This window comes from Melitaea cinxia, chromosome 4, assembly GCF_905220565.1.
Source record: "Melitaea cinxia chromosome 4, ilMelCinx1.1, whole genome shotgun sequence".
NCBI lineage: Eukaryota > Metazoa > Arthropoda > Insecta > Lepidoptera > Nymphalidae > Melitaea > Melitaea cinxia.
Genome location: NC_059397.1, coordinates 12,194,248 through 12,221,624, shown reverse-complemented (window position 1 = coordinate 12,221,624; position 27,377 = coordinate 12,194,248). Strand labels below are relative to the sequence as shown.

The following is a 27,377-nucleotide window of genomic DNA, read 5'->3' as shown; positions in this document are numbered from 1 at the left end:
TCAAATTACATAAATATCTTATTGGCACTTTAAGTACAATATTTTAATATTAAAAAAATTTCCATATATTTGGTGTTTTCTTTTTAAGTCAAAAGTATAATAAGATTTTTTTTTGCATGTTATATCTATTTTGGCGAACGATTTTTTTAACGTAGTAAGATACATTTTTTTATAATAAATTAATTATTTTTGTAAGGAACAAAACAACATTTTGAAAATTGCTTTAAGATATTTTAGAGCGTTTAAGTACTTATACACAAAAATATTAATAACAAAATATTTATAATAATAAATAGGTTAGTTAATATTCAAGATTATTAATTATGTATAAATACAAAATATCAAATAACATTATTTTTTAAAATAATATTATGTTTATTTTAAACAGTTTAATGAATGTAAATACTTTTAAGTCTAAAATACTTCAGTTATTTTTTAAATATTATTAATATATTATGAGGGTAATAAAAAATATACATACGTTTTCAACTTTTTGAAACTCGAATCGTAATTTTTTTCAGCAAAAGCTCACCACTAAAACTAATACTTTTATAAAAATAACTTACCGCACCATTTCTTCTAGTTTTTTTTTTTCTTATTTTCACTGCACTAATCTTTTAAAAATTATGCTAATAAAAGTTTATGTATAATAAAGATTTTTTTTCTGAAACATTAAAATCCGCTATTTAAAAATATTACACAAGACACGTTTATACTTGACCATTACACGAAATGAAAAATACACTAGATCCGCTCTTCACCAATACACTGCCAAAGACGAACTAAGCAAGGATCGAGAAAAATAATTGTCTGTTGCAAGACAAAAACAACAATAAACCACGGATTTACATACAGCTTCGTGTAAACTGAACCGCGTTACAAATTTGCTCTTTAAATCAATAGACATAAGGTTTTTTTCCCTTGTCAATTGTAATGACAACAACCTGCAGGATTGCAAGACAAGTCTCAACATGCTTAAATTTTTTGCCTCTTTCACTATGATACTGTTGGTGAGAGATAGGTAGACTTGAAAGTAGAAGTGGACGACATACTTCGATGTATAAAAACACTCGATGTATAGTAACAATACATCGAATCAAACCGATGTATCGTTAATATTTCAACATCGACTATACATCGATGTTTTTTATTTGATGCATCGAAGAGGCAAACAATGAAACAAACCTGCAAAAATTATTCTTTAATGGATGGATTCTCTCTCTACGGTTAATAGGTAACTATTTTTATCTCAACTCACACTTGAAATATTAGGTTGATGATATAATACTTAATTCAGCAGACATTGTAACAAAATTTGTGACAAAAAATTCATTGATATTAGACAAATTTTCAAGAGCATATCTTCATGTCTGTCCCATAATGATGAAGCTGTTTTCTTTTCTCTGCGTGGAGAAGTGCCTACGAAAATTACATTTCGTTTTAGGATAATTATTACTAATATTATAAATGTGAATGTGTTTGTTTGTTACGCTTTCACGCGAAAAAAACACGCTACTTAATTTATCATCATGAAACTTTGTACATATATTCTTGGAGGTATAAGAAGTAACATAGGATACTTTTCATTAAATATATATATATATATACATATATATATATATATATATATATATATATATATATATATATATTACGAAAGATAAAATCTCTCTACTTATTTAATGGCAGTTCGAGCGAAGCCGTGGGTAAAAGCTAGTATGAAAATAAACAAACTAAAAGAGAAAAAAAATAAAGTACCTAGTGTAAATAAAGTTCAGTAGATTAAGTTTATGATGTTCTAGCTTAAATAATTGACGAGAAAAAATAAAAAAATAAAAAGTTACTTTAAAATACGAGTAAGCTTCAGACTACACGACGAAAGCGTTACGAAACATAAGTCTCTCTCTCTCTTTCTACTTTCATTAACTTATGTGCCCATCTCAACTTCCGTTCACCTCACCCGATCACACTTTTCGTAACACTCTCATCGCGTATTTACTAGTTTATTCCCAAAACAAGTTTGAGTAAAAGAGTTTTACTTGAAAATATTGAGCGTCGATATTTAAATTTAAATATCGAACTATCAATATATCGTCCAGAAAAGTATTATGAGTAATACCAAGAGCAACACGGAGGGGAGTAGCCATGTACATTGTACAGGCGTTCCCCTCTGTCAAGATATGAGGCCAAATGTTTCTGCGTATCTTATTTCTGACCAAGACGAACTACCCAGACGTTGAACATCGCTTAACATTTTAAGAAATTCCCCTGAAGTTTTAGGAACAGCCGGTTCTTTCAAATTTGTTTCGATATCGAAGTTAAATTAGTTACTGGACTTATTCGTATGGCCGTATTCACTTTCAATAAATCTAGATTTATAAAATAAAAAGAAGAAAAGAATAAAAGCTTTTATCAGTTACATTATGATTGTCATAAAGATCTATGGAGTTAGATGGTATGGTTGTAGTGGTGGTTATAATCAGATTACTCACTACCACTGTATATATTACGATTACAGTTCAGAAGGGGTGTGTAGTAATTTTCGGTGTTGGTACCTTTATGCAAGCCGGGTCGTCGTACACAGAAAAGAAAGTCCAATTAGAGCAAAGAGCAACACGGAGGGGAGTAGCCATGTACAGGCGCTCCCCTCTGTCAAGGTATAAGTCCAAATGGCCATATGCGTACAATAAAACTAGTTGCAGCTGCACTGATCACTAGATTAAATCTAGTTGCGCAATTGAATCAACGTCCTTCAAAAACGCCAAACTGTTTTGTTTTTTTGCTACAAAAAAAGATCTGCCACGTCAAATTCACTAAAACATGGCGTACTTAAGTATTTTTTAATCTCATTATTACTTGTATACTTCTTTTAAACCTTTTTTAAACTTAAAAATTAAAAATATTATCGGTCGTGTTGACTCGATTTGTTTACCAACACAGGCCGCTCATCATTACATCATCATTACAGCCTATACAGTCCACTGCTGGACATAGGCCTCTACAAGTTTACGCCAAAAATAACATGAACTCATGTGTTTTGCCCATAGTCACCACGCTGGGCAGGCGGGTTGGTGACCGCAGTACTGGCTTTGTCGCACCGAAGACGCTGCTGCCCGTCTTCGGCCTGTGTATTTCAAAGCCAGCAGTTGGATGGTTATCCCGCCATCGGTCGGCTTCTTAAGTTCCAAGGTGGAAACTTAAGAAACAGGCCGCTCGCCCTCATACAATATGCGGATCGGTCGAGCGATTGATCGGAGTCTATTTCCGAGAAGTCACCGACTGTCGCCGAGCGATAGTGTTGTTACCGGTTTGTTTGTAGATGGTTATTGATAAAAACGGCAAAGGCAAAAGAGGAGACAGACATTTTTGAGATTTTGATTTATTTAAAATATTATATTGCTAGCTTCTTTTATGTCATTTTTTTTTATGTCACTAGGTCGGCAAACAAGCGTACGGCTCACCTGATGATAAGCGATTACCGTAGCTTATAGACACCTGCAACACCAGAAGCATCGCAAGCACGTTGCCGACCCAATCCCCAATCCCCCCAGGAGCTCTGGTCACCTTACTCACCAACAGGAACACAATACTGCTTGAAAACAATATTATTTTGCTGTGATCTTCTGTAAGGTCGAGGTACTACCCCAGTCGGGCTGCTCCATATTTTGAGCAGGAAATTCCTGCTGTGTCATATTAGTGAAATGAAGCTTAGATTTATCAACTGAAAATTAACAATGTTAAATCCATCCTTTCAGAGTCATCAACAAATCATTCAATCTAACAGATGACAAGCATCAATGCAACATCTTATAATGCCATTAGTGCTACGCTCCCTATTCCCGATTCGTTGACATCACCGTGTACATCATCAACTCCCAAAATGTATTTTAACTTTAAATCGTTTATTGTATAGACCGGCATTGTTTGGCACAACAACGTTGTAAAAAACGTATTGTGACATTATTATAATAGTTAGATATATGCTGTCGCGACACTTTTTAACTGACTTCCAAAAATGGAGGAGGTTCTCAATTCGACTGTATTTTTTTATGTATGTTACTTCAGAACTTTTGACTGGATTGACAGATTTTGATGATTTTTAATTTAATAAAAAGCTGATGTTTATCATGTGGTCGCGTTCAAATTTCATCGAGATCTGATAGCAACTTTTTGAGTAACCTTTGATAACGCGTATATATTACGTATATTGTATTACTAGTTGATGTAATTGAAGTCAGTTTTTTTTTTTCGTTTGCGAGCAAATACAATTATTGTAGATAATGATGTGTTCTACAAAGTCTTACTACATTATATTATATTTCTATTATCATTCATTTTGCAGCGCACGTAATGTAAGGATTTTTTTTATCTCTTGGGTTACATTATTGGAGTTTTAGTAAGGATCCCTAATATTTTTGAAAATATAGTATAACCTATGTCGCTCAGGGATAGTGTAGCTTCTCAACGGTGAAATAATTTTTTGAATCGGTCCAGTAGTTTCGGAGCCTATTCAATGCTAACAAACAAACAATCAAATTTTTACTCTTTATAATCGTTTATTTTACATGAAGATGTTTGATTTGTAGTATATAATAAATTAAGTCTATTTTTATAATAACATCTTACCTTTGTATCACTTTAAAAACCTTATCTCTCTAACCGAGTACTTGAATTTATCGATAATGCATATCGACAGTTGTTACAACCATGGCTGTAAGCAACTTCTCAGTGTAGTTGCGGCGTGTCATTATACTGTAATGACACAGAATGTATCTATGTGTGTGTGAAAAATGTAAGTGTGACTTTATTTAGTATGAGTTTCGTAGTGACAGACGATAATTTTTGTGTGGGAATTAGATAAAGTGTGCATGTGTGTAAATTTCCTCCCGCAAAAAATGTTCGAAGTTAAATAAGAGGCCGAGTCCATTTACATCGTACGATATTTAAATTTATCATTATTATAATATTTAATTTTATTTTCTACTTTATTGAAATAATTTATATATATATATATATATATATATATATATATATATATATATATATATATATATACATATATATATATACAGGTATGAGCGTGTCTGTGTTTGTGTGTTTGTGTGTGTGTGTGTGTGTGTGTGTGTGTGTGTGTGTGTGTGTGTGTTGTGACATATATATTATTTATGTAAATGAGTTCTCCACAGATCTCCACTTACCTCTGAACAAATTGAATTGTCATCATTATTACAACGGTTTACTTCGACATTATTTGATAGGAAAATATTAGACTTGCGCAAAACAGTGCTTCAAAGTGTAATGTAATATTACATTACATTTCGTACTGAGTAATATGGCATCACACCATCACACCGAACATTACCCGAAATGTGTACTGTTCGGCGTGACATATTTCTTATGAAATGCTATATATCACGTAATTGTCATCACACCAAACATTCCATGAGATTTTGTACTTATAGTATGTTTAAGTGTACGGTGTTCGGTGTATTACGTAGCAGACCAAACATCACTTTAGCATAAAAATGGTAAATGAGAGGTGGAAACTGGCTAAAAATTCATAATATTTGTTTTGTTTTTTTTTTGTTTGGTTTTCTAAAAGTTTGTTCTAAAATTAGCTTTGATTTGTAAAAAAAGTTGGTTTCCCTTCATACTTAAGTAAACCCCAAGGAAAATTGGGATATTTATTCCAGGCTTAGGATAATCCAATACACATGGACAACTAAATTAATACTAGCCGTGATCCGCGATTTTACCCGTTTAGTTTCGATCCTCATGTGATTATTGATACCAAATTTCATCAAAGTCAGAAAACGTAAAAGGTAGATAGAGTTACTTTCGTATCCCTACTAATATTATAAATGTGTGTTTGTTTGTTCGCCCTTCTTTCACGTCAAAACGGCTGAACCGAATTTGTCAAATTTTGGTATACAGATAAAACAGACCTTCGAGAGCCTTAGGCTACTTTTTATCCCGGAATCATAACAGGAACGGGAACTACGCGAGTGAAACCGCGGGACGCAGCTAGTTTATAATATAAGTTAGGAATAAACTAATGACCATGAATACTGGCGTATTTAAAAATCAACTTTATATACATACAATGATTACTTTTTTTATGCCAATACTTCATTTATAATTTTATTTTCACAAGCAACATAAACAAACAAAACATTTTAATAAATGCAAAAGCAGAAATTTGAACTCGAATTTTAGCGGCAGTCAAGTGCGTAACGCATTATTAAAAAGTATTACGTACAGTGTTGTGCTATAATATGCCTTAGCATTCTTAAATACGATTCATATTTCACTTAAAAAAATGACGGAAACTCGCCACGGCTCAGTAGCTCGCTCTCACTCATACTAACGAAAATAATATAGAGCTAGAGAGTGAGGTTATGACTGGTTGCAAAAGTGCGCCGCGCATCACCGTGTCTCACTCAGTAAGTGAAGTTAGAGCAAATAGATAAGAAATCCAACATTCCGACCGAACAGAGCGCGTAATGTCAAGTGTGATGTGTAATACTTCATTTCGTCGCGTAATGTGTGATGCCATATTTCATGTTCGAGTAATATCACGCGTAATGTATCAATTGCATTACTTACACATGTCTAGAAAATATATTTACGGAGCTCGCCTACTTCTTTGATTAGTTTACCCATCTTCTCAAATTGCCGATCCCGCTTACTCTTCTTACGTCGATTTCGACGTGAGCGCTTTCGCTTATTATTAGAAGATGAAGAGCTTCCAGAGGTACTACTCGTACTACTACTACTAGAGCTCCGGGGCCGTTTATTCAATGCTCTATTGTCGCCAGACACAGGCCCGGTATTTAACATTATATCTTGATTATCCATATCTGTAAACAAATTCTATTAGACAAGGTAGTAGTAAAAAAAATATTCTACTTATTTTTAATACATTATGAAAAAACACGGATAACTGGTATTAAAATATTTAATTTAAACTTTATAATAACAAGCAACCCGAACGGAAAACTCGTTAAAATTTTTGATTGCTTACTGTTTAATTTGAAACGCAATAATCACGTGTTACGGCGAAGTTATTGCTTCGACGGAATACGAAACGCCAATGATAAAACACAGCGTAGCAAAATCGAAGTAATCAAAAATTGCCAATCAGCCGCCAGGTGGCGCCATGTGGCGATTGTTTGTTTGTTAGCATTGAATAGGCTCCGAAACTACTGGACCGATTCAAAAAATTATTTCACCGTTGAGAAGCTACACTATCCCTGAGCGACATAGGTTATACTATATTTTCAAAAATATTACGGATCCTTACTAAAACTCCAATAATGTAACCCAAGAGATAAAAAAAAAATCCTTACATTACGTGCGCTGCAAAATGAATGATAATAGAAATATAATATAATGTAGTAAGACTTTGTAGAACACATCATTATCTACAATAATTGTATTTGCTCGCAAACGAAAAAAAACTGACTTCAATTACATCGACTAGTAATACAATATACGTAATATATAAGCGTTATCACAGGTTACTCAAAAAGTTGCTATCAGATCTCGATGAAATTTGAACGCGACCACATGATAAACATCAGTTTTTTATTAAATTAAAAATCATCAAAATCTGTCAACCCAGTCAAAAGTTCTGAAGTAACATACATAAAAAAATACAGTCGAATTGAGAACCTCCTCCATTTTTGGAAGTCAGTTAAAAAGTGTCGCGACAGCATATATCTAACTATTATAATAATGTCACAATACGTTTTTTACAACGTTGTTGTGCCAAATAATGCCAGTCTACAATAAACGATTTAAAGTTAAAATACATTTTGGGAGTTGATGATGTACACGGTGATGTCAACGAATCGGGAATAGGGAGCGTAGCACTAATGGCATCATAAGATGATAGCCTTTCATCTGCTAGATTGAATGATTTGTTGATGACTCTGAAAGGATGGATTTAACATTGTTAATTTTCAAAGTTGATAAATCCAAGCTTCATTTCACTAATATGACTAAGGTGAACCATATCTTGATTACCTTGTACATGAGACAAAAAAAAACTTGCGGGACAAAAACAGTATGGCGTTAGTGTTGGTTTGGTGCCCTCGACTAATTTCCTTCTATTGTTCGCCAACACTTGAAAGTTAGTGGTATTGATATGATCTGAACAAATTACACTATTTTTGTGGGTGTCCAGTTGAATCTGTTATTACAATTTTTTTTCCATGTATCCCTTAAATTTGAATTTTTAGAAAACCTGCCAAATTTTTGTATAAAACATTATGGTCGAAGTTGACATTAAGTAATTCTAGTAAAATGTATTAATACTCATACTACGTGTACGTAATTATATTTAATTTAATGCAATTTTATTATATAACTGTGTTTATTAAAAAAAGCTAGCAATACAATATTTTAAATAAATCAAAATCTCAAAAGTGTCTGTCTCCTCTTTTGCCTTTGCCGTTTTTATCGATAACTATCTACAAACAAACCGGTAACAACACTATCGCTCGGCGACAGTGACTTCTCGGAAATAGACTCCGATCAGTCGCTCGACCGATCCGCATATTGTATGAGGGCGAGCGGCCTGTGTTGGTAAACAAATCGAGTCAACACGACCGATAATATTTGTAATTTTTAAGTTTAAAAAAGGTTTCAAAGAAGTATACAAGTAATAATGTTATTAAAAAATACTTACGTATGAAAGGTAACGCCATGTTTTAGTAAATTTGACGTGGTAGATCTCTTTTGCAGCAAAAAACAAGACAAATTGGCATTTTTTGAAGAACGTTGATTCAGTCGCGCAACTAGATTTAGTCTAGTGATCAGTGCGGCTGCAACTAGTTTTATTGTACGCATATGGCCATTTGGACTTATACCTTGGCAGAGGGAAACGCCTGTACATGACTACTCCCCTCCGTGTTGCTCTTTGCGCCCTTGGAGGTTCATGAAGTTGGCGCCCAGAATTATGAATTTATAATTTATGATAATTTAGTTTTACTTAATCCTATCTTTTGAAAATTAGGAAACAAAAAGATTTGAAATTTTTCTTAAATACCCGTGCGAAGCCGGCGCGATATACTAGTTTAGTTATAAAAAAAGAAGTTAGATCACGTGGCCAATAAAGAAAATCTGTGGCAGTGTGGCTTGACTTATTGGGCGTGTAATAAATCGAATAAAAATACTCAAGACTTGGCCTAAAGGTCTAGATACCAGGCCATAAACTCCAAAAAAAATAACTTATTGGGCGTGTTCCACTAAATGCCCGCGCATGGATTGGAGTAAAACGTTATTTCAGTCATAGATATAGTAAAAAAAAGTAGATAATGCGCGGCCTTTGTTGTTAGTGAAGCCACAAAACTCGGCTCCTTCAAGTAAATACACGCGCTCACGCACACATATGCATCAAACTACGCTCATTTTCGTTAGTATGTCACGAGGCTTCATACAGTAACTTTGCTTATAAAATGCCGTCTTGTGTGATTAAATGGTGCAAAAACAATACCAAAGTAAACAAAAAATCTGAAGGAATATCGTTTCACACGTAAGTACATATAAAACTTTAAATTTATTGTTATTCCAAAATAATATTGAGGTTATTCGGAACTTATAATTTCAATGTCACGAAATGACGTACCACGGGAGTGTTGCCAGTAGTTCTTTTTTTCATAATAATGTGGGTAAGTAAATTGTACGTAACCAGAAAAATAATTAAGTAAAAAGTAGACATAGTTATTGTTTTTTTTCTCGTGTCATTTTATGTTACATAAATTGAAAATAAAAAAATCAAAATATATTTATGAATTATTAACTCGTTTGTTTTATGTTTTAACTTTTTACAATTTTTGAGTAAACTAGGTACCCATATTTTACTATCAAATTTCATGGTTTTAGGTTTCCAACGAATATTTTAATAAGAGGTGAATGGGTAGCGGCTGTAAGACTGAGAAAATGACCACGATTATGCTGGCCATGCGCATAAAGTCAATTCAATACGATTAGTGATTGAAAAATATTTGAACATAAGACTACATCATATTAGTAAAATGCAAACAATGACGATGACTCTGAGTTCTAAGCGACAAAAATTTAAAAAACTTATCCAACATAAAGGATTCTAGGTTTAAGAAAAATAGTTAAAAAACCGACTGCAAACTGAAAAGAGATAAACAGAGGGGATAGGAAGTGTCCATTCATACGATTATCTTACGAATATATTTTTTTATTATTCTACCGATTTTTTGTTTTATTTTTAGTAAATTTATTTAAAACTATAAACAGGTTTTTATTTTCACATACCCATTTTACCTATATTAAATTAATTGTTTAATAAAAATTTTAGGGACTTTTTTTAAAAGGTGTCAACACTTCACTCACTCACACATCTTTAAAAAAGTGGCTTCACTTTTCTGTTCTAGGTGCGTTATCTACCTTTTTTTACTTGATCTATGATTTCAGTATGGATTTGCGTAGTGAAACGTACTGATTATTTCCCGATAAAAAATATTAGAATATTAATAATTTATTATTGAGTTATTATCGCTCATTAATTCTTTCGGGTGCCATCTGCGCGTGTCATGCGCAGTCGATAATATTAAAAAAAAATATTCAATACTGCTATTTTTAAGCCAAAAGTGGATTTCATTTTTGGGTGCTGGCGTTGTAGCACCCAATTTTGATTTAGATTTTTCTCAAAAACGAGGTCACGCGCAAACTAATGTGATTGATCCCTTTTTTCATAAATTTTAACGCGCAAACGATTAAGTAAAACTAAATTATCATAAATTATAAATTCATAATTCTGGGTGCCAACTTCATGAACCTGGCTGTTGGCATTACCAGGCATTACGGGCCCTAAGTGGAACGTAGCCACTTTTATCAAACATAAAAAAGAGAACATAATTTTAGAAAGATTTTTGACGTCGCTCTCTCCAGCTCTCTCTTTTTAGTCACTCTTGAAAACAGACTATATATTTTTTTAATTCGAATGGAGAGTCCTGAATCTGGCACAACCAACATGACCCCAATGCCGCCCGCAGAAAGAACATCAGAAACCTCTAACCTTGTTTCGTCGAATAATAATGCAAAACCAAGCTATTTAAACATTTTGAGTAATATTTGTGCGTTGTTATTTACTGGAATAATATTTTATTGCTGTTTCAAGAATGGAACATCTTTGTTCTCCTTTCACCCTACTTTGATGTCCTTAGGGGTAAGTTTTTAACATGGTTACCCTTACCCACGTACATTTAACCAAATTATTTTAATAACGTTTTGTAAGTCATAGCCTCAATGTGTGTTTATAATAAAGTTTTATATATTTCAATAACATATCATATATAATAGTAGCAGTGCCCGCGAAAAAAATATTGTTCAGTTCGCAGAGCTACAAAATAAACAAAATTCTAAATATTATTTTCGTATATGTACCGTGTGTATGCATTTACTAAAAAGCGGTTATTTTAATATTACAAACAGACACACCAATTTTATTTATTTGTATAGGTTATATTTACAATAATTTTGTTTGCAGGCAAACGAAGAAAAACCGATTTCAATTATATCGACAAGTAATACAAAATAGGTAGACGAAAAATTGTCAAGTAAATACACATTATCAAAGATTACTCAAAAAGTTGTTATCAGATCTCAATGAAATTTAAATGTGACCACATGATAAAAATCGGCTTTCGATTAAATTAAAAATCATTAAAATCGGTACACCCAGTAAAAAGTTATGTGGATTTTTGCAAGTTTCCCTCGATTTTTCTGGGATCCCATCATCAGATCCTGATTTCCTAATCATGGTACCAAACTAGGGATGTCTCCTTTCCAACAAAAAAAGAATTATCAAAATCGGTTCTTAAACGACAGAGTTAACCTCACACATACGTAAATATATATATATATATATATATATATACGGTCGAATGAGTAACCTCTTCCTTTTTTTGAAGTCGGTTAATAAATATTGATGGTAAAGGTTTTTTAGGCAAATAATTATGTGTAATATCCCTGATATCTCATTTCAGTGGCTGATATTTATGACTTCAGCAGTAAATGCTGTTACTCCAGGCGACTTAGCTACTGAATGGATGCCTATAAGACTTAGAAGTGCCCGTCACTGGGTTATTCAGTTAATAGCAATCTTATTTATTTTTATTGGATTTCTTGTTATACTTTCTCATAAGATTATCAACAATAAAGAACATTTTACTTCTTTACATGGAAAGTTTGGACTAACTTCGTTCATATTCATGGTGTCTACAAGTCTTGGTGGCTTAGGAGCACTTTACAGCCTTAAGCTCAAAAATTATCTTGCACCAATTTACACGAAATTGCTTCATGCATCATTCGGTCTTATTACCTTTTGCTTGGGCACAATTACAATACTACTGGGGAATTTCTCTGTCTGGTGGTCATTTGGAGAAATTTTACGATACACTTGCCTATTACTTGTTCTCTTGATAATGATTCTGACAGTATTGAGGCCAAGTTTAAAAGTTTATTTTCGTTTAAAAGAAAGGCTCGGTTACTCTAATAACTAAATTATTCTTATTGTTAGTATTAGGAGAAAAACTATAGTCATACATATATTATAAGCTAGTAAATGTTTTTGAAAGATTTATTTTTTTAATTATAAGAGAACTTTATTTAATTATGCCAGCTTGTGATGTGTACCTTTATCAGTATATTTTTAAGGAGATTGTTATCTTGTAATTTTCTTCAAAGTGAACATGTTAAATTATTATGTCTAGTGCATGTTAAAGCTATTTATGAACTATTACAATTACTACAATTTACAGCTTTACAATGGTGTATATTTTTAAATTGTATGAAAAAGTAACTATTTATATTACTAATTTTTTTTTAAATGAAAATAGATCTTCATATAAAAATATATCTTCCAAAGAGTTTAAATGTATGAATCAATATATTGTATGTTAAGGTAGTCTTTATCAGTAGTAGATACTATAACATAAATACTTTGTTTACTTTATACTTGTATAAATATTACTATGTGATATGAAATATCAGTTTATCTGTTAAATGAAAAAAAAAATGAACAGCCTCATTATCAAAATGTATATCAAACGTATATATTGCATAATATAATCTCGATTTTTCTCGAAATGTACTTAACTTTATTTTAAGCATATTATAAAGAGTATACAGGTTTTTTGCTGTTGCTATACGTGCAATGTAATGGTGCCAAATATATGTTTTAGCACAAATGCGAATTTATCTGATAGTTAGTTACCTATAAAAACAAAATCATGTAATTTCTATCAAACTATATTTTTATTATGAAAATTGTGTATTTTAGACCTTAGCAAAATTTTATAAATATGTGTTTACTCTATAATATTTACATTGATGTAAAATTACAACAAATATAAACATTATTTATGATTACGAGTTTTATATTCTCTTTTACTTTATTTTATAAGGTGTGTTGGCTACATAGATCAAGTAAAAAAGGGTAGATAACGCACCTAGAACAGAAAACTGAAGCCACTTTTTTAAAGATGTGTGAGTGAGTGAAGTGTTGACACCTTTTAAAAAAAGTCCCTAAAATTTTTATTAAACAATTAATTTAATATAGGTAAAATGGGTATGTGAAAATAAAAACCTGTTTATAGTTTTAAATAAATTTACTAAAAATAAAACAAAAAATCGGTAGAATAATAAAAAAATATATTCGTAAGATAATCGTATGAATGGACACTTCCTATCCCCTCCGTTTATCTCTTTTCAGTTTGCAGTCGGTTTTTTTTAACTATTTTTCTTAAACCTAGAATCCTTTATGTTGTATAAGTTTTTTAAATTTTTGTCGCTTAGAACTCAGAGTCATCGTCATTGTTTGCATTTTACTAATATGATGTAGTCTTATGTTCAAATATTTTTCAATCACTAATCGTATTAAATTCACTTTATGCGCATGGCCAGCATAATTGTGGTCATTTTCTCAGTCTTACAGCCGCTACCCATTCACCTCTTATTAAAATATTCGTTGGAAACCTAAAACCATGAAATTTGATAGTAAAATATGGGTACCTAGTTTACTCAAAAATTGTAAAAAGTTAAAACATAAAACAAACGAGTTAATAATTCATAAATATATTTTGATTTTTTTATTTTCAATTTATGTAACATAAAATAACACGAGAAAAAAAAAAACAATAACTATGTCTACTTTTTACTTAATTATTTTTCTGATTGCGTACAATTTACTTACCCACATTTTGGGGTATTGAAAAAAAGAACTACTGGCAACACTCCCGTGGTACATCATTTCGTGACATTGAAATTATAAGTTCCGAATAACCTCAATATTATTTTGGAATAACAATAAATTTAAAGTTTTATATGTACTTACGTGTGAAACGATATTCCTTCAGATTTTTTGTTTATTTTGGTATTGTTTTTGCACCATTTAATCACACAAGACGGCATTTTATAAGCAAAGTTACTGTATGAAGCCTCGTGACATACTAACGAAAATGAGCGTAGTTTGATGCATATGTGTGCGTGAGCGCGTGTATTTACTTGAAGGAGCCGAGTTTTGTGGCTTCACTAACAACAAAGGCCGCGCATTATCTACTTTTTTTTACTATATCTATGGTTGGCTATAAGTCAGTTGTAATTCATAATTATTTTGTTTGTAATATTCTTGTATCTTTATTTTCAGTTCATATATTTAAATTTTAACGCTATTTAAATTCATTTTATAAATAAATTATATTTTAATGTCTATAAATAAAATTCAGAACTAATTTAATTATTTACCCAAAAAGCTCAGTCCTCAGTAAATTTTTTTTCCTGATTTTTAAAAAAAAGTACTACCGGATCTCTGCCAATAGCTAGAATATAAGAAATGTTGAATAAATGATATTATTATAATATTAATAAAACATTAGATATAATGATTAGTTATCTATTTTTCTATTAGATAAAATATACAAATAATTGTGTTTGCTAGCAGACGAAAAAAACTGACTTTAATTACATTGACAAGCAAGACAACATAAGTAGACGAAAAAAGTAGTCAGATCCAGATCTTAATCAAATTTAAATGGGATCATAATTCACAAGACTAACACATAATTCATAAAATTCATTAAAATTATTTATAAAGAATAAACTGGTACCCTAGCTATAATACAGCTCAATACGTTATAGTGTATGTGGCCACGTAACATCCTTTGATTGATATTCACTGAAGTAGTTTTACCTAATTTAAATAGATGGCGTTGGACATCTGCCATTGCGACAAAGTATGACCTACCCCACCCCAGCCGGCAAAATAATGATATTTGTAATAAAAAAAATACTACTCGATAGATTTTCAATAGCTCAATCCAACTACGTTGTCCTTTTAAATTGCTCACCTTAAATTATTTAATTAAAAATCAAAAAAGTCGTTGAAAAATATTCATTTATCAATAATTTCAAACATCTATATCTTTTGATGTATACAATATTTTTAATTGCTCAAAGTGTTAAAGAACTGCTCAAGTTGCATTTATAATTGCTCAAGTACAGTTTGGAACAGCTCCATTTTCTTTAATTTTTAAATAAATATATATAGTTCGAAGAAATTTACCGTTTATATCATAAGCCAGGTGAGCGCTGCGGATGCGCATAGACAATGATGGGAAGCCAAAAAAAAATTGTGGATATTCGTAATAAAAAAATACTAATCGTTAGATTTTCAATAGTTCAATTCAACTACGTTGTCCTTTTAAATTGCTCACCTTAAACTATTTAATTAAAAATCAATAAGGTCGTTGAAACAAAATCATTTGTTAATATTTTCAAACTCCTATATCTTTGGATGTATACAAAATTTTAAATTGCTCAAAGTGTTAAAAAACTGCTTAAGTTGCATTTATAATTGCTCAAGTACCGTTTAGAACAGTTTAATAATAAATGATTTTTTGAGAGGATTGATGAGCTTAACGGGACGAGTGTAACGTTACAATTGGTCATCCTTTTTCGTGCATGCAGCCAGCGTTCATCGATTTATTAGACGCTGTCACGTCAAAAAGCTATGAGGTATAATACAAATAAAAAAGCGCAACAGCGTTAATCCGTAAAACATTAAGACACAACTTTATGCTTCATAATTGTGTTTGCTCGCAAATGAAAATATCCGACTTCAATTACATCGACAAGTAATGCAACGTAAGTAGACGAAAAAAATTAACAAACTATAGTCGTCATAACGATTTTCGAGGGATTCCTTTGATTTCTCTGGGATACTATCATTAGATCCTGGTTATCCTGATCATGGTACCACACTTGGGATATCTACTTTCCAACAAAAAAAGCATGATCAAAATCGGTTCATAAACGAGGAAGTTATATATACTAGCTGACCCCGCAAACGTTGTTTTGCCATATATGTTATTACCACCCTTAATTCCCCCCCCCCCCCTTATAACTAAGGGGTATGAAAAATAGATGTTGGCCGATTCTCAGACCTACCCGATATGCCCACAAAATTTTATTAAAATCGGTCGAGCCGTTTCGGGGGAGTTCAATGTTTAACACCATGACACGAGAATTTTATATATTAGATATATATATGCATACAGTCAAATTGAGTAACCTCCTCCTTTTTTGAAATCGGTTAAAAACAGTCAAGTAAATAGTCATTATCAAAGATTACTCAAAAAATACTAATCAGATCTCGATCAAATTTAAGTGAGACTACTTGACAAGCATTAGCTTTCGATTAAAGTAAGAATCATCAAAATCGGTAAACGCAGTAAAACGTTCATCATCATCATCATCATCATTACAGCCTGTACAGTTCACAGTCCAGTTTACGCCAAAAATAGCGTGAACTCATGTGTTTTGCCCATAGTCACCACGCTGGTCAGGCGGGTTGGTGACCGCAGGGCTGGCTTTGTCGCACCGAAGACGCTGCTGCCCGTCTTCAGCCTGTGTATTTCAAAGTCGGCATTTGGATGGTTATCCCACCACCGGTTGGCTTTTTAAGTTCCAAGGTGGTAGCGGAACTGTGTTATCCCTTAGTCGCCTCTTACGACACCCACGGGAAGAAAGAGGGTGGCTATATTCTTAGTACCGTAGCCACACAGTAAAACGTTACCTATAACATTTGGTTGCATACAGTACCTGTACTGTTAACTAGTAGGAAACTAGGAACAGCCTAAAATGAAAATTGACAATAAGCGGTGAGATTCATAAACAGATTTAAAATAAAATTTGCATATGAGACAAAATAATAGGAGGGATATGAGGGATAGAAAACACTAAGAAATGTTTTCTACACACTAATTTATAATATTAAACCATTCATATTCTTATCGATTTTAGGACCCAAAATAATTTTGAAATAGGCAACACTTGTCTAATTGTCTATATTTCATGCCTTCGTTTCGATTACATTAAATACCTACATTAGATATCCGATACAAATAATTTTTAAAAGGTAGAAATTAATTCTTTGAAGTGATTTTGGAAAACTGTTTAATTTGTAAATCAGATTGATATTCAATTTTAAATAGAGTGAATCAAAATAAAAGGTGAGTTAGACGATTATTTTTATTTATAAGATGGCGTCTTGTTGGGAATAATGTGTTAATTTTGTGTAATAATTACAGATGCCGAACATTAAATTGCAGTCATCCGACAATGAAATATTTGATGTTGATGTAGAAATAGCCAAATGTTCCGTAACAATAAAAACTATGTTAGAAGATTTGGGTATGGACGATGACGAGGAAGAAGTTGTGCCTTTACCTAACGTAAATTCAGCTATCTTAAAGAAGGTCATTCAGTGGGCAACGTATCATAAAGATGATCCTCCTATACCGGAAGACGACGAGAACAAAGAAAAAAGAACTGATGACATTTCGTCTTGGGATGCGGATTTCTTAAAAGTTGATCAGGGTACATTGTTCGAATTGATTTTGGCAGCTAACTACTTAGATATAAAAGGTCTTCTAGATGTCACTTGCAAGACGGTAGCCAACATGATAAAGGGCAAAACACCTGAAGAAATTCGCAAAACATTTAACATTAAGAATGATTTTACAGCAGCTGAGGAAGAGCAAGTTCGTAAAGAAAATGAGTGGTGTGAAGAAAAGTAATATGGACATTAAATCTTTTCTTCTTATACTCCAGGTGCATCTTTAAACAAATTGGAACTTGAGTGTAATTCAATGCCTGTTAAAATTAAAAGATATTGTAATCAACACAAAATTCAAATATTTTTTGTTTCCCCAATATGCTCAAGTATCGGAAATAAAAGTATTATAATGTTTCATCCAACCAACCCACAATTCTATTCTCAAATATCTATTCACAAATATTGGATTGAGGTTTGTTTATTGACTAATGAAGTAAGGAAATGTTAGATCAATGTTGTGTACTTTTAAGTTTAGTTAATAATTTCATGTTGAATATATAGAGTAATTAAGGCTTCCGGCTAATAAAGCTTGTGATTTGATGTAATTTAAAGGTGTGTATTATTTTATTATAAGTGATTATATACTATTGATGATGATTCATATTTTTTTGTATTTTTATTTGTGTTGGGCTCTATTTTCCGCATTTAGACGCAAAGGTGGTCCATTATGCGTGAAAAGTGGGCTGACTAGTTCAGCCAGCCCAGCTCCTTCCAGAAGCTCAGAAGCCTCCTGGGGCGTTCACAGGCTTCTCGGAGCGTCCTTATATCCTTAAGGATGGTAGCCCGGTGTGCGGCCACTCCCTCGCATTCCAGGATTACGTGGGCGGCTGTTTCTTCAGCAGCCAGACAGCCCCTGCAAAGAGGGCTGTCTGTTGCATTCATGATGAATAGTTGGTGGTTGAGTGCCATGTGGCCGGTAATCGTGCCAACAACTATTCTGATGTCCAGGCGGTTGAGACTGAGCAGTCGGCACGCTAGGTGCGGTGATACTTCCGTGAGTATCAATTTGGACTGTCTACAGCCGGTTTGGTTTGCCCAAAGGGCATTGTGATTTGCACGTGTACGTTGCCTTACCCACGAGCGCAGTTGTCCAAATGGTAGCGGCAATAGGATGGTTGGGCCGGCAACCTTTGTACTGGACCCTTGTCTTGCAAGCTCGTCGGCAGCATCGTTTCCGTGCGATCCACTATGTCCTTTTATCCACTGGAGAGTTACCTCATTGTGTGAGGCTAAAACTTCCAGGGTTTGATGACATTCGTATATAAGACTAGAGTTAGTCGAACTGCTCTCTAGCGCTTTAAGTACGGCCATGCTGTCCGACAGAATACGGATATTGTAATCCCTAATGCCTTTTGACAGGACGGCGGTGGCTGCATGGGTTATCGCAACACACTCACATTGAAAGATGGAGCTGTGTTGGCCCAGCGTTAGTGATAAGTTGATATTGAGGTCTTGTGAGTACACTCCGGCACCGGTGCCAGACCCCATTTTGGAGCCATCCGTGTAGATGCGGACCTCGCGTATGCCGGATTGGTCTCTTTCAGCCTCAAACGGTTGTATATGGTACTTTCTTTCGAAAATATGTTGTTTGGGAATCCTATCACAAGGAGCAGCAAGTAGTGGCTCATAGCTCACAAGGTTGCTCCAAAGTCTATTGTGTGGACCCTCCTGGTTGCACCACAAGCCCAAGTGTTTCAGCCTGATAGCTGACATAGCCGCCTCCTGTTGTATGAACAAGTCAAGCGGTGCCAGGTCAAGCATAACCTCAAGAGCTGCTGTTGGGGCGGTACGCATACAGCCAGTGATTGCAGAGCATGCTATTCTCTGAAACCGCTGGAGTTTGTTTCTAACGGTTGTAAGTTCTGTTCTCTGCCACCAGATTACCGCACCGTAGGTGATTATAGGCCTGACAATAGTTTTGTAAAGCCATAGAGTAATTTTAGGTGATATGCCCCAGCTTTTGCCGAGGAGCCTTTTGCATTGGCAGAGAATTTATTTATTTATTTATTTAATATTTGGGAAACAAACAGATATACATAATAAAAAAAATATTAACACAAATTAATTTTACAAAATCCAGCAAAGTTTCCACCAATTGTTATTTCATAAAAGCACTCCAAAGTAATGATAAGCTTTAATAAATTAATCAACATCAAAAACTCAAAAAAAAAAGCTCAAATAAACGATATAAAATTCATTCTACATTAAATTGTTTCAATGAAATTCGACAACTGCTTTCTATATTCAGGCAAAGATAAATGAAATAAATCAAAATTCTCAAAATGCTCATTGTATTCACGACAAGCTCTGATCAAAAAAGAATTAGCGTTATAGGATGTACGACAGGTTGGAGTATGAAAACACCTCGGATGACGTGAACCAGACCGTGGACAGTTCAGAAGTAGATTGCTGAGTAAAAATGAAGAGTCTATGTGACTATTAACAATTTTAAATAAAAATATTTGGTCTCGAACAGAACGGCGACTAGACAGACTCAATGGCTTGTTTGGTAAGTCAGTAAATTTATACGACAAATACTTCAGAAACTTATTCTGAATATTCTCAATCCGATTCCTATAAACGTCATACTGTGGATTCCAGACCGTAGAGGCATACTCAAGTACAGAGCGAACGTAGGAGTTGTAAAGAAGAATAAGCGTGGAAGGTCTCCTAAACTCAGATCCAACCCTCATAATGAATCCAAGCAAACTATAGGCCTTTGTTGAAATGTTGTTAACATGGCTCCCAAAAGTAAGTTTACAGTCTAGTGTAACGCCCAAGTCTCTCACCTCAGATTTCCGGGTTAATAAAGTATTGTTAAGAGTATATTTATAAATTAAAGGTTTGAGTTTACGTGAAAAAGAAACTATACTACATTTCATAATATTCAGATGAAGCAAATTAGAATTACAATATATTTTGAGACTATTTAAATCGGTTTGAAGATCATAACAATCAGCTGATGATTTGATAGTTTTAAATATTTTAGTGTCATCAGCGTACAAAAGGAATTCAGAGGACACAAACACATTGCTTATATCATTTATAAATATATTAAAAAGTAGAGGACCGAGGTGAGAGCCCTGGGGCACACCCGATGTAATAGGTATAAACGATGATAAGTAACCCTTAATAGATACAGCCTGACTTCGGTTGCGAAGATATGAATCCAACCAACGAAGAAGATCACCGTGTATTCCAAAACGCTTTAGCTTAAGGAGAAGAAGACTGTGTGAAACCTTATCGAAGGCTTTAGAGTAATCCGTGTATACGACGTCAACCTGATGTCCCTGATCCATAGAACTAGAAACCCGATGTATAAATTCACAAAGATTGGTTTCCGTTGAACGTTTATTGATGAATCCATGCTGTTGATTTAGCAGATAAGAACGTATAGTTGGAAACATAGTATCGTAAATGATTTTCTCAAACAACTTTGCAATGGAACAAAGTTTTGAAATAGGCCTATAATTCTGTATATCATGTTTATTACCGGATTTCAATATAGGGGCTATAAAGGATTTTTTCCATAAAGTTGGTAAGCATCCGGTGTTCAGAGATAAGCGAAACAACAAAAATATAGGTAATGCCAGCACATCACAAAATTGCTTAAGAAACCGGGGGGGTAAAGCATCCGGTCCAACTCCCTTGTCAACATTAAGATTTTTAAGATATTTCTCAACTATAGAAGTAGTAAGTTCGATTGTACATAAGTCCACACAGGGTTGACTGTCGGGTAAGACTCCATTCTCACGCATCTCCGGTTCAAAAGCAGACTGAAAGTACGAATTAAACAAGCCACAAATCTCTTCGCCATCAGATGATGAAGTCTCACCAAAAAACATACGATTAGGTAGATCATTAGACCCCTCCCTCTTAGATTTTATAAATGACCAAAAATATTTACTATTTCGATTAATTTCTCTCTCAGCATTATCAATGTAAGCATTATGTAAGCATTATAATTATGCTGGCTTTGTTGATTTTTGAGTCTAAATGCCTGTTCCAAAGAAGCTTACTATCCAGGATTACTCCAAGATATTTGACCTCCTTGGTTAGGGCAAGACTGGTGCCAAATAATTTAGGAAGTTTAAGGTTTCCTAAATTCCGTTTATTTGTGAACATCACAAGTTCCGTCTTTGCGGGGTTCACTGTTAGTTCGTGGTCCGTACACCACTGTTCAACGACTTTTAGTGCGGCCCTCATTTGGTCGCAGACTGTCCTCTCAGATGGTCCACTGATGAGTACAGTTAAGTCGTCTGCATAGCCCACTGTTAGAAATCTGCGGTCGTTGAGCAAGGTGATCAGTTCGTCGATCACTATGTTCCACAGAAGACCCCCCCCTGCGGACACCCTCTCGCTACAACGCCTCTAGTTATTTCATTCACAGTGAATTGGATGGCCCTGTATTTCAGCATGCTGTCAATCCACCCGGCAATCGTGTTATTGACTCCATGCTTGGTCAGGGCACGGCTTATGCTGGTGAACTTAGTTTTATCAAAGGCCCCTTCAATATCAATAAAGGCGCCTAAGGTTGATATTTTGTGATGGAGATTGCCCTCTATATAGGATATAACCTTATGCAGGGCAGAGTCCGTTGATTTGCCCATTGAGTAGGCATGTTGGTTGGGATTCAGGGGTTGCTCAACCAGAGTTGTGCTCCTCAGCTCCCGATCTATTAGCCTTTCCAAAACTTTCAATAGAAAGGAGGTAAGGCTAATAGGTCTGAATGATTTTGGTTGTGAGTAGTCTCCTTTGCCGGGTTTAGGTATGAAGACTACCTTAACTTCCCTCCATAACTTTGGAGTGTAGCAATAAGCTAAGCAACTCCTATAAATGGAGACAAGGTGGTCGATAAGTTTCCTATCACTCCATCTTAGCAGACCTGGAAACACCTTATCCAGTCCTGCCGACTTGTATGGTAAGAAACTGTTGATGGCCCATTTTACTTTGTCATGTGTGACAATTTTCTTGGCGGTGATCCAGTCCACCATTATAGGTGTCTTCTTTGGCTCTTCCTCCCATGCCGCAATTCTTTCGATTTGGCATCCTGGGAAGTGTGTAGTTATTAACAGTTCTGAAGTTTCCAGATCCGTTTTGGTGTATGTTCCATCCGGTTTTTTCAGGTTACCCAGGTTGTGCACCGGTTCGCTGCACAATATATTCTTAACTCTGTTCGCCTGATTGTTCGTTTCTATGTTGGTACAAAAGCGCCTCCAGCACTCCTTCTTCCTTATTCTGATGCGCCTTTTGTAGTGATATTGGGTCTGCTTGTAGGCATCCCAGTGGTGTTCTAGACGAGAATTCTTTGCTCTGTTGAACAACTTCCTCACCCTGCGTCGTAGCTTTTCGAGCTCCGGTCCCCACCAGTGCCCCTTGCAGAACTGTCGCGCTCTAGGTGATGAAAGTGGGCATGTTTGTTCGAAGCTGGTGATTAGGCAGTCAGTTATCTGGTTGATATGGTTATCAATGTCCTCCGTGCCTTCATGGTTATCGGGTAGTTCGACGCCTTTGAGTTTCTCCGCTGTCAGAAGCTCATACCTGCCGCGGTCCATCCTCCGAGGGTTACGGCGGGGTGCAGGTGACGTCAGCGTGACTTCTAGGTTGTATTTGATCCACCGGTGATCAGAGCACGACACGTCGTCAGACACATGCCAATCTGAAATATATTCGGACACATGCTCTGTCGCCAGAGTTAGATCAATGATGGTTTGGGATCTCGAAGTTACAAAGGTTGGTTCCGATCCTTTATTAATTACATTAAGCTTAGTTGCGAGTAAAAAAGAAACAAAATCCTCACCTCGCTGGTTGTTGTCCTTGCTGCCCCATAGCGCATGATGCGCATTGGAGTCAGCGGATATGATGAGCTCCAGACCCTGGCGCTCGCAGTACTCAGCAAGCGCGGCCAGCTCCGGAGTGGGGATGTCAGCATCGCCCGGCAAGTAGGCGGATGCCATCACCACATCAGGCAGGCCCGAAGAGGGTTCCTTTTGGAGCCTAACGGTTGTAAGATCTCTGCTGCAGAACTCGGTTATTAAGGTGATGTTCACGTCCCTGTGTGCATAGATACAAGTGCGTGGGTGGTATACGTTATTATTTAGAAGTAACTTACCTCCAATGTTGTTTAGACCGCAGATTCTCCCGTTCCTGATCCACGGCTCCTGGATCAGGGCCACGGTCTTCGTTTTTCCCTCCAGCAATCTGCGTAGGTTAGCCGTCGCAGTCTGGCTATGCTGGAGGTTGATTTGGGTGATTTTTAACTGGTTTCTAGGTGGGGCTGGCAGCGCCATCATCACTAGATAGGATGGCGTCGTCAAGGTCACCTGGCTCATCCTTGGAAAGATCACCCAGATCAAACTGGGGACTCACCTCAGACGAGCCGGTGTCGACGACAGGCTCCTTACTGGAGCCCGGCTGTCCCTCCACCATATTGTTATTTGCACTGCCTAGGTCACTAGGGACCTTCTCGTCCGCACCGAGATTCGGCAGTGCAGTAGTGCGGTCGTCGTGGAAACGAGCGTAGATATTACCAAATTTGTAGTAAATTCTACGCTCGCTTTCCCTCAGCTTTTCCGCGTCATCCTCCGGGATGCCAAGGAGGAGATACATCGTCGCCTTCTCCTCCGTTGGCACCGCATTGTAAAGCGCCCAGTTGGAGACGCGGAACTGCGGGTTCTGGCACATGATCCGCAGGCGGATCTTATCCAGAGTATCCTCCGGTTCCACCTGCGGGATCAACAGCCCTACTTTGACGCGCCGCGGGATCTCAGACTGCTTTCTTACAACCAGTCTGGTTCCCGCGCGTGGTGACGAAATCCTCCCTATGGAGCGGCGGAGCCATTGGAGGGCAAAATCGTCCCTGCACCACATCTTAAGGGTGCCCTCACTATGGAAGGCTTTCCCCCTAAACTGTGGCGCAGCGACGGGTGTTGTGGAAGTGGTGGGCGAGAATATTTCCTCGTCCATCACCCCCTGCAACTGCCTCTCAATTGCCTCAGCCTGCTCTTTGGAGAGGTCGTGGTAGGGTTCCATCATAATCGCGACGCAGTAGTCGTTAGACTTTAACGCGTCAGCGTATTTGATAGAACCGATAGTGTGGGTGGGCTTGCGACGCTTGCCACTACCCTGGGGGGTGAAGGAGTCATCCGGTCGGTCCCGCTTCGCGGGTTTCGACCGACTTGGATGCTCCCCGTGGCTCGCATTCGTCGCATTCTTGTTTCGGCGTCTGGCTCGTTTGGTTGTGGAGGCGCAGGCAGCAGCAGTTGCCACAACCTCCGAGGGTGCCCCCACAGGTGCAGCTGGCCCGGCTTCGCCAGGGACCAGCGCAACACTGACAGGGGCAGCGTGGGTCCTTCCGTTCCCTTCGGCAGCTTCAAGCGGCCTACTCCCGTCATCAGTCGGGCGTCGCGTTCGCCGCGCCTCCGCACGGACTACAGCCCGCTTCCCCTTGCGAGCCGACACCTGGTCACGTTTTTTGACCTCTCTTCTCTTAACAGTCACCAGGTTCCAGCAAGACTCGTCCTGCCAGGGTTGGGTGGCTGTCGGCATTGCTGCCTTCAGAGAAGTGAGGTCAATAGTGCTTGTACTTGCCTCACTACTCAGGTGCTGCACCTGAGGTGCAGCCAGTAGCTGGGTTGGCGCAGCACTCAGGTTGTGAGCCCGAGGTGCAGCCGGTTCGATTGTTGGCGCAACACTCAGGTTATGAGCCTGAGGTGCAGCCGGTTGGTTGGTGGTAGGCGCTCCAGCAGGGTTGTTCGCCCCCGGTGCGGCCTTGGTGTTATGTTTTTTATTTTTATTTTTGTTATTTGCCATGAGTGGTAGTATAAAGTTCATCCTGAGATGATTCATATTGATATTCGGCTAGGCTGGGGGGCGTTTGGTAAGCTTCGCCAAGTCTTCACTTCGAAAATTCTGCAATGCTTGAAGACTTTTGTCTTTGAGTAATGCGTCCTGCCTGTGTTAACATACAGTGTAGAGACGTGGACACTGATGAAGGGACTGGTCCACAAGTTTAAAGCCCCCCAACGCGCAATGGAATGGACTATGTTTGGTGTTTCTCTCAAAGATAGATTAGAAATAAGACTATCCGCGAGAGAACGAAAGTAACCGACATAGCCCACAGAATTAGCAAGTTGAAGTGGCAGTGGACTGGTCACCTGTGTCGTAGGAATGATGGCCGTTGGAGCAGACATGTCATTGAGTGGAGATCGCATCTTGGCAAACGCAGTGTGGGATATCCTCCGGCCCACTGGACCAACAATCTGTAGCCAGTGTAGGCTGCATGAGGATTGTGGAAAACTTGGATGTCTGGCGCGAACTTGGGAAGGCCTATGTCTAGCAGTAGACTGCAATAGGCTGAACTGACTGACTGACTGACTGATTATTTACTAACCTACTATGTATTATGTTAACTAATTCTGTATTTAAAAAAAGCTTAAACTATATATTTATTGTAATTCAGTTTAATTGTAAACACAGATTTATACTGTTTTCTTTTGTATTGTAAGCCTCAATATGAAATTTTTGAATTCTATGGGAGCTTACCATAGTTGTCATTCTGAAACTATATTTTGGACAAGTTGCAGACGCCATGGTCGCGGGTGACCCACCTATTACAGAGAAGTATATGTCGCTAAATTTGTCCACACTGTGCTACTGCAGGTATAAAAGGTCTCAGAATTTCTAAAAGTTGATGTAGGTTTCTTGTGAGGTTATTTTTTTACTGTTAAAACATCAATAGCATGACTGAGATAGTTTGATATCTCCAGTTTTTAGTTTTTTCTAGGAAGATCTAAATAACTTAGCCCCAAAATATAAGAACTAAAACAATAGCATCATTATAGTAGTACACTAGCGACCCGCCCCGGCTTCGCACGGGTGCAATGCCTTTACTAAATATACTAAAGAATGTCTTTATAGTGTGAAGCTAGCTTATAACGTGGTTATTATTATAATAACAACAACATTCAAATATGCGTCGTTAGATTACACGTTGTTACAGAGTGCATTGAAGAAATAAAGGTTCACTGCTCGTTCCCCGTAGGTGATAGCGTGATAATACGTAGCCTATATGTTCACCCGACTTCTTAATAATATTCGTGCCAAATTTGAAGTAAATCCATGCAATACTTTTTGAGTTTATCCAGAGATACAGACAAAAATTCTAAAAACTATATTTTTGGCTTCGGTATCGATTGTAGATCACACCCCAAGTATTCTTTAAAAAAAATATTCAATGTACAGTTTTGACTTTCCTACCATTTTATTACTTATATGTATAGATAAGGTTAGGTGGTTAGGGCTGTTTAAGTTCAATTGAGTAATAAAAGAAAAAATGAAAGAGTTATTTAAATTGAGTTATATAATTATGTTATTTCATAAATACACAAGCACTTTAATCAGTAAAGTATTAAATATGACTTAAAATGAGAATCAACTAGCT

General features: G+C 36.1%; 2 protein-coding genes across 2 annotated transcripts; both read left to right on the top strand.

The window, feature by feature from the left end:
* The first annotated feature begins 10,844 nt into the window (after positions 1-10,844).
* On the top strand, positions 10,845-13,229 carry LOC123669901 (transmembrane reductase CYB561D2). Its single transcript, XM_045603417.1, has 2 exons — positions 10,845-11,206; positions 12,027-13,229. Exons 1-2 carry the CDS (start codon positions 10,982-10,984, stop codon positions 12,540-12,542), a joined length of 741 nt encoding a protein of 246 aa, XP_045459373.1. The 5' UTR covers positions 10,845-10,981; the 3' UTR covers positions 12,543-13,229.
* Positions 13,230-17,370: 4,141 nt separating this feature from the next.
* On the top strand, positions 17,371-18,486 carry LOC123670211 (S-phase kinase-associated protein 1). The gene is made up of 2 exons (XM_045603719.1): positions 17,371-17,549; positions 17,628-18,486. Exon 2 carries the CDS (start codon positions 17,628-17,630, stop codon positions 18,114-18,116), a length of 489 nt encoding a protein of 162 aa, XP_045459675.1. The 5' UTR covers positions 17,371-17,549; the 3' UTR covers positions 18,117-18,486.
* Positions 18,487-27,377: the final 8,891 nt, after the last annotated feature.

Bases quoted from the DNA above. Each gene is read 5' to 3' on its own strand.
- LOC123670211 (XM_045603719.1), top strand. From the start codon at position 17,628: ATGCCGAACATTAAATTGCAGTCATCCGACAATGAAATATTTGATGTT.
- LOC123669901 (XM_045603417.1), top strand. From the start codon at position 10,982: ATGGAGAGTCCTGAATCTGGCACAACCAACATGACCCCAATGCCGCCC. The intron at 11,207-12,026 runs GTAAGTTTTTAA...ATCTCATTTCAG, and splicing joins CTACTTTGATGTCCTTAGGG to TGGCTGATATTTATGACTTC.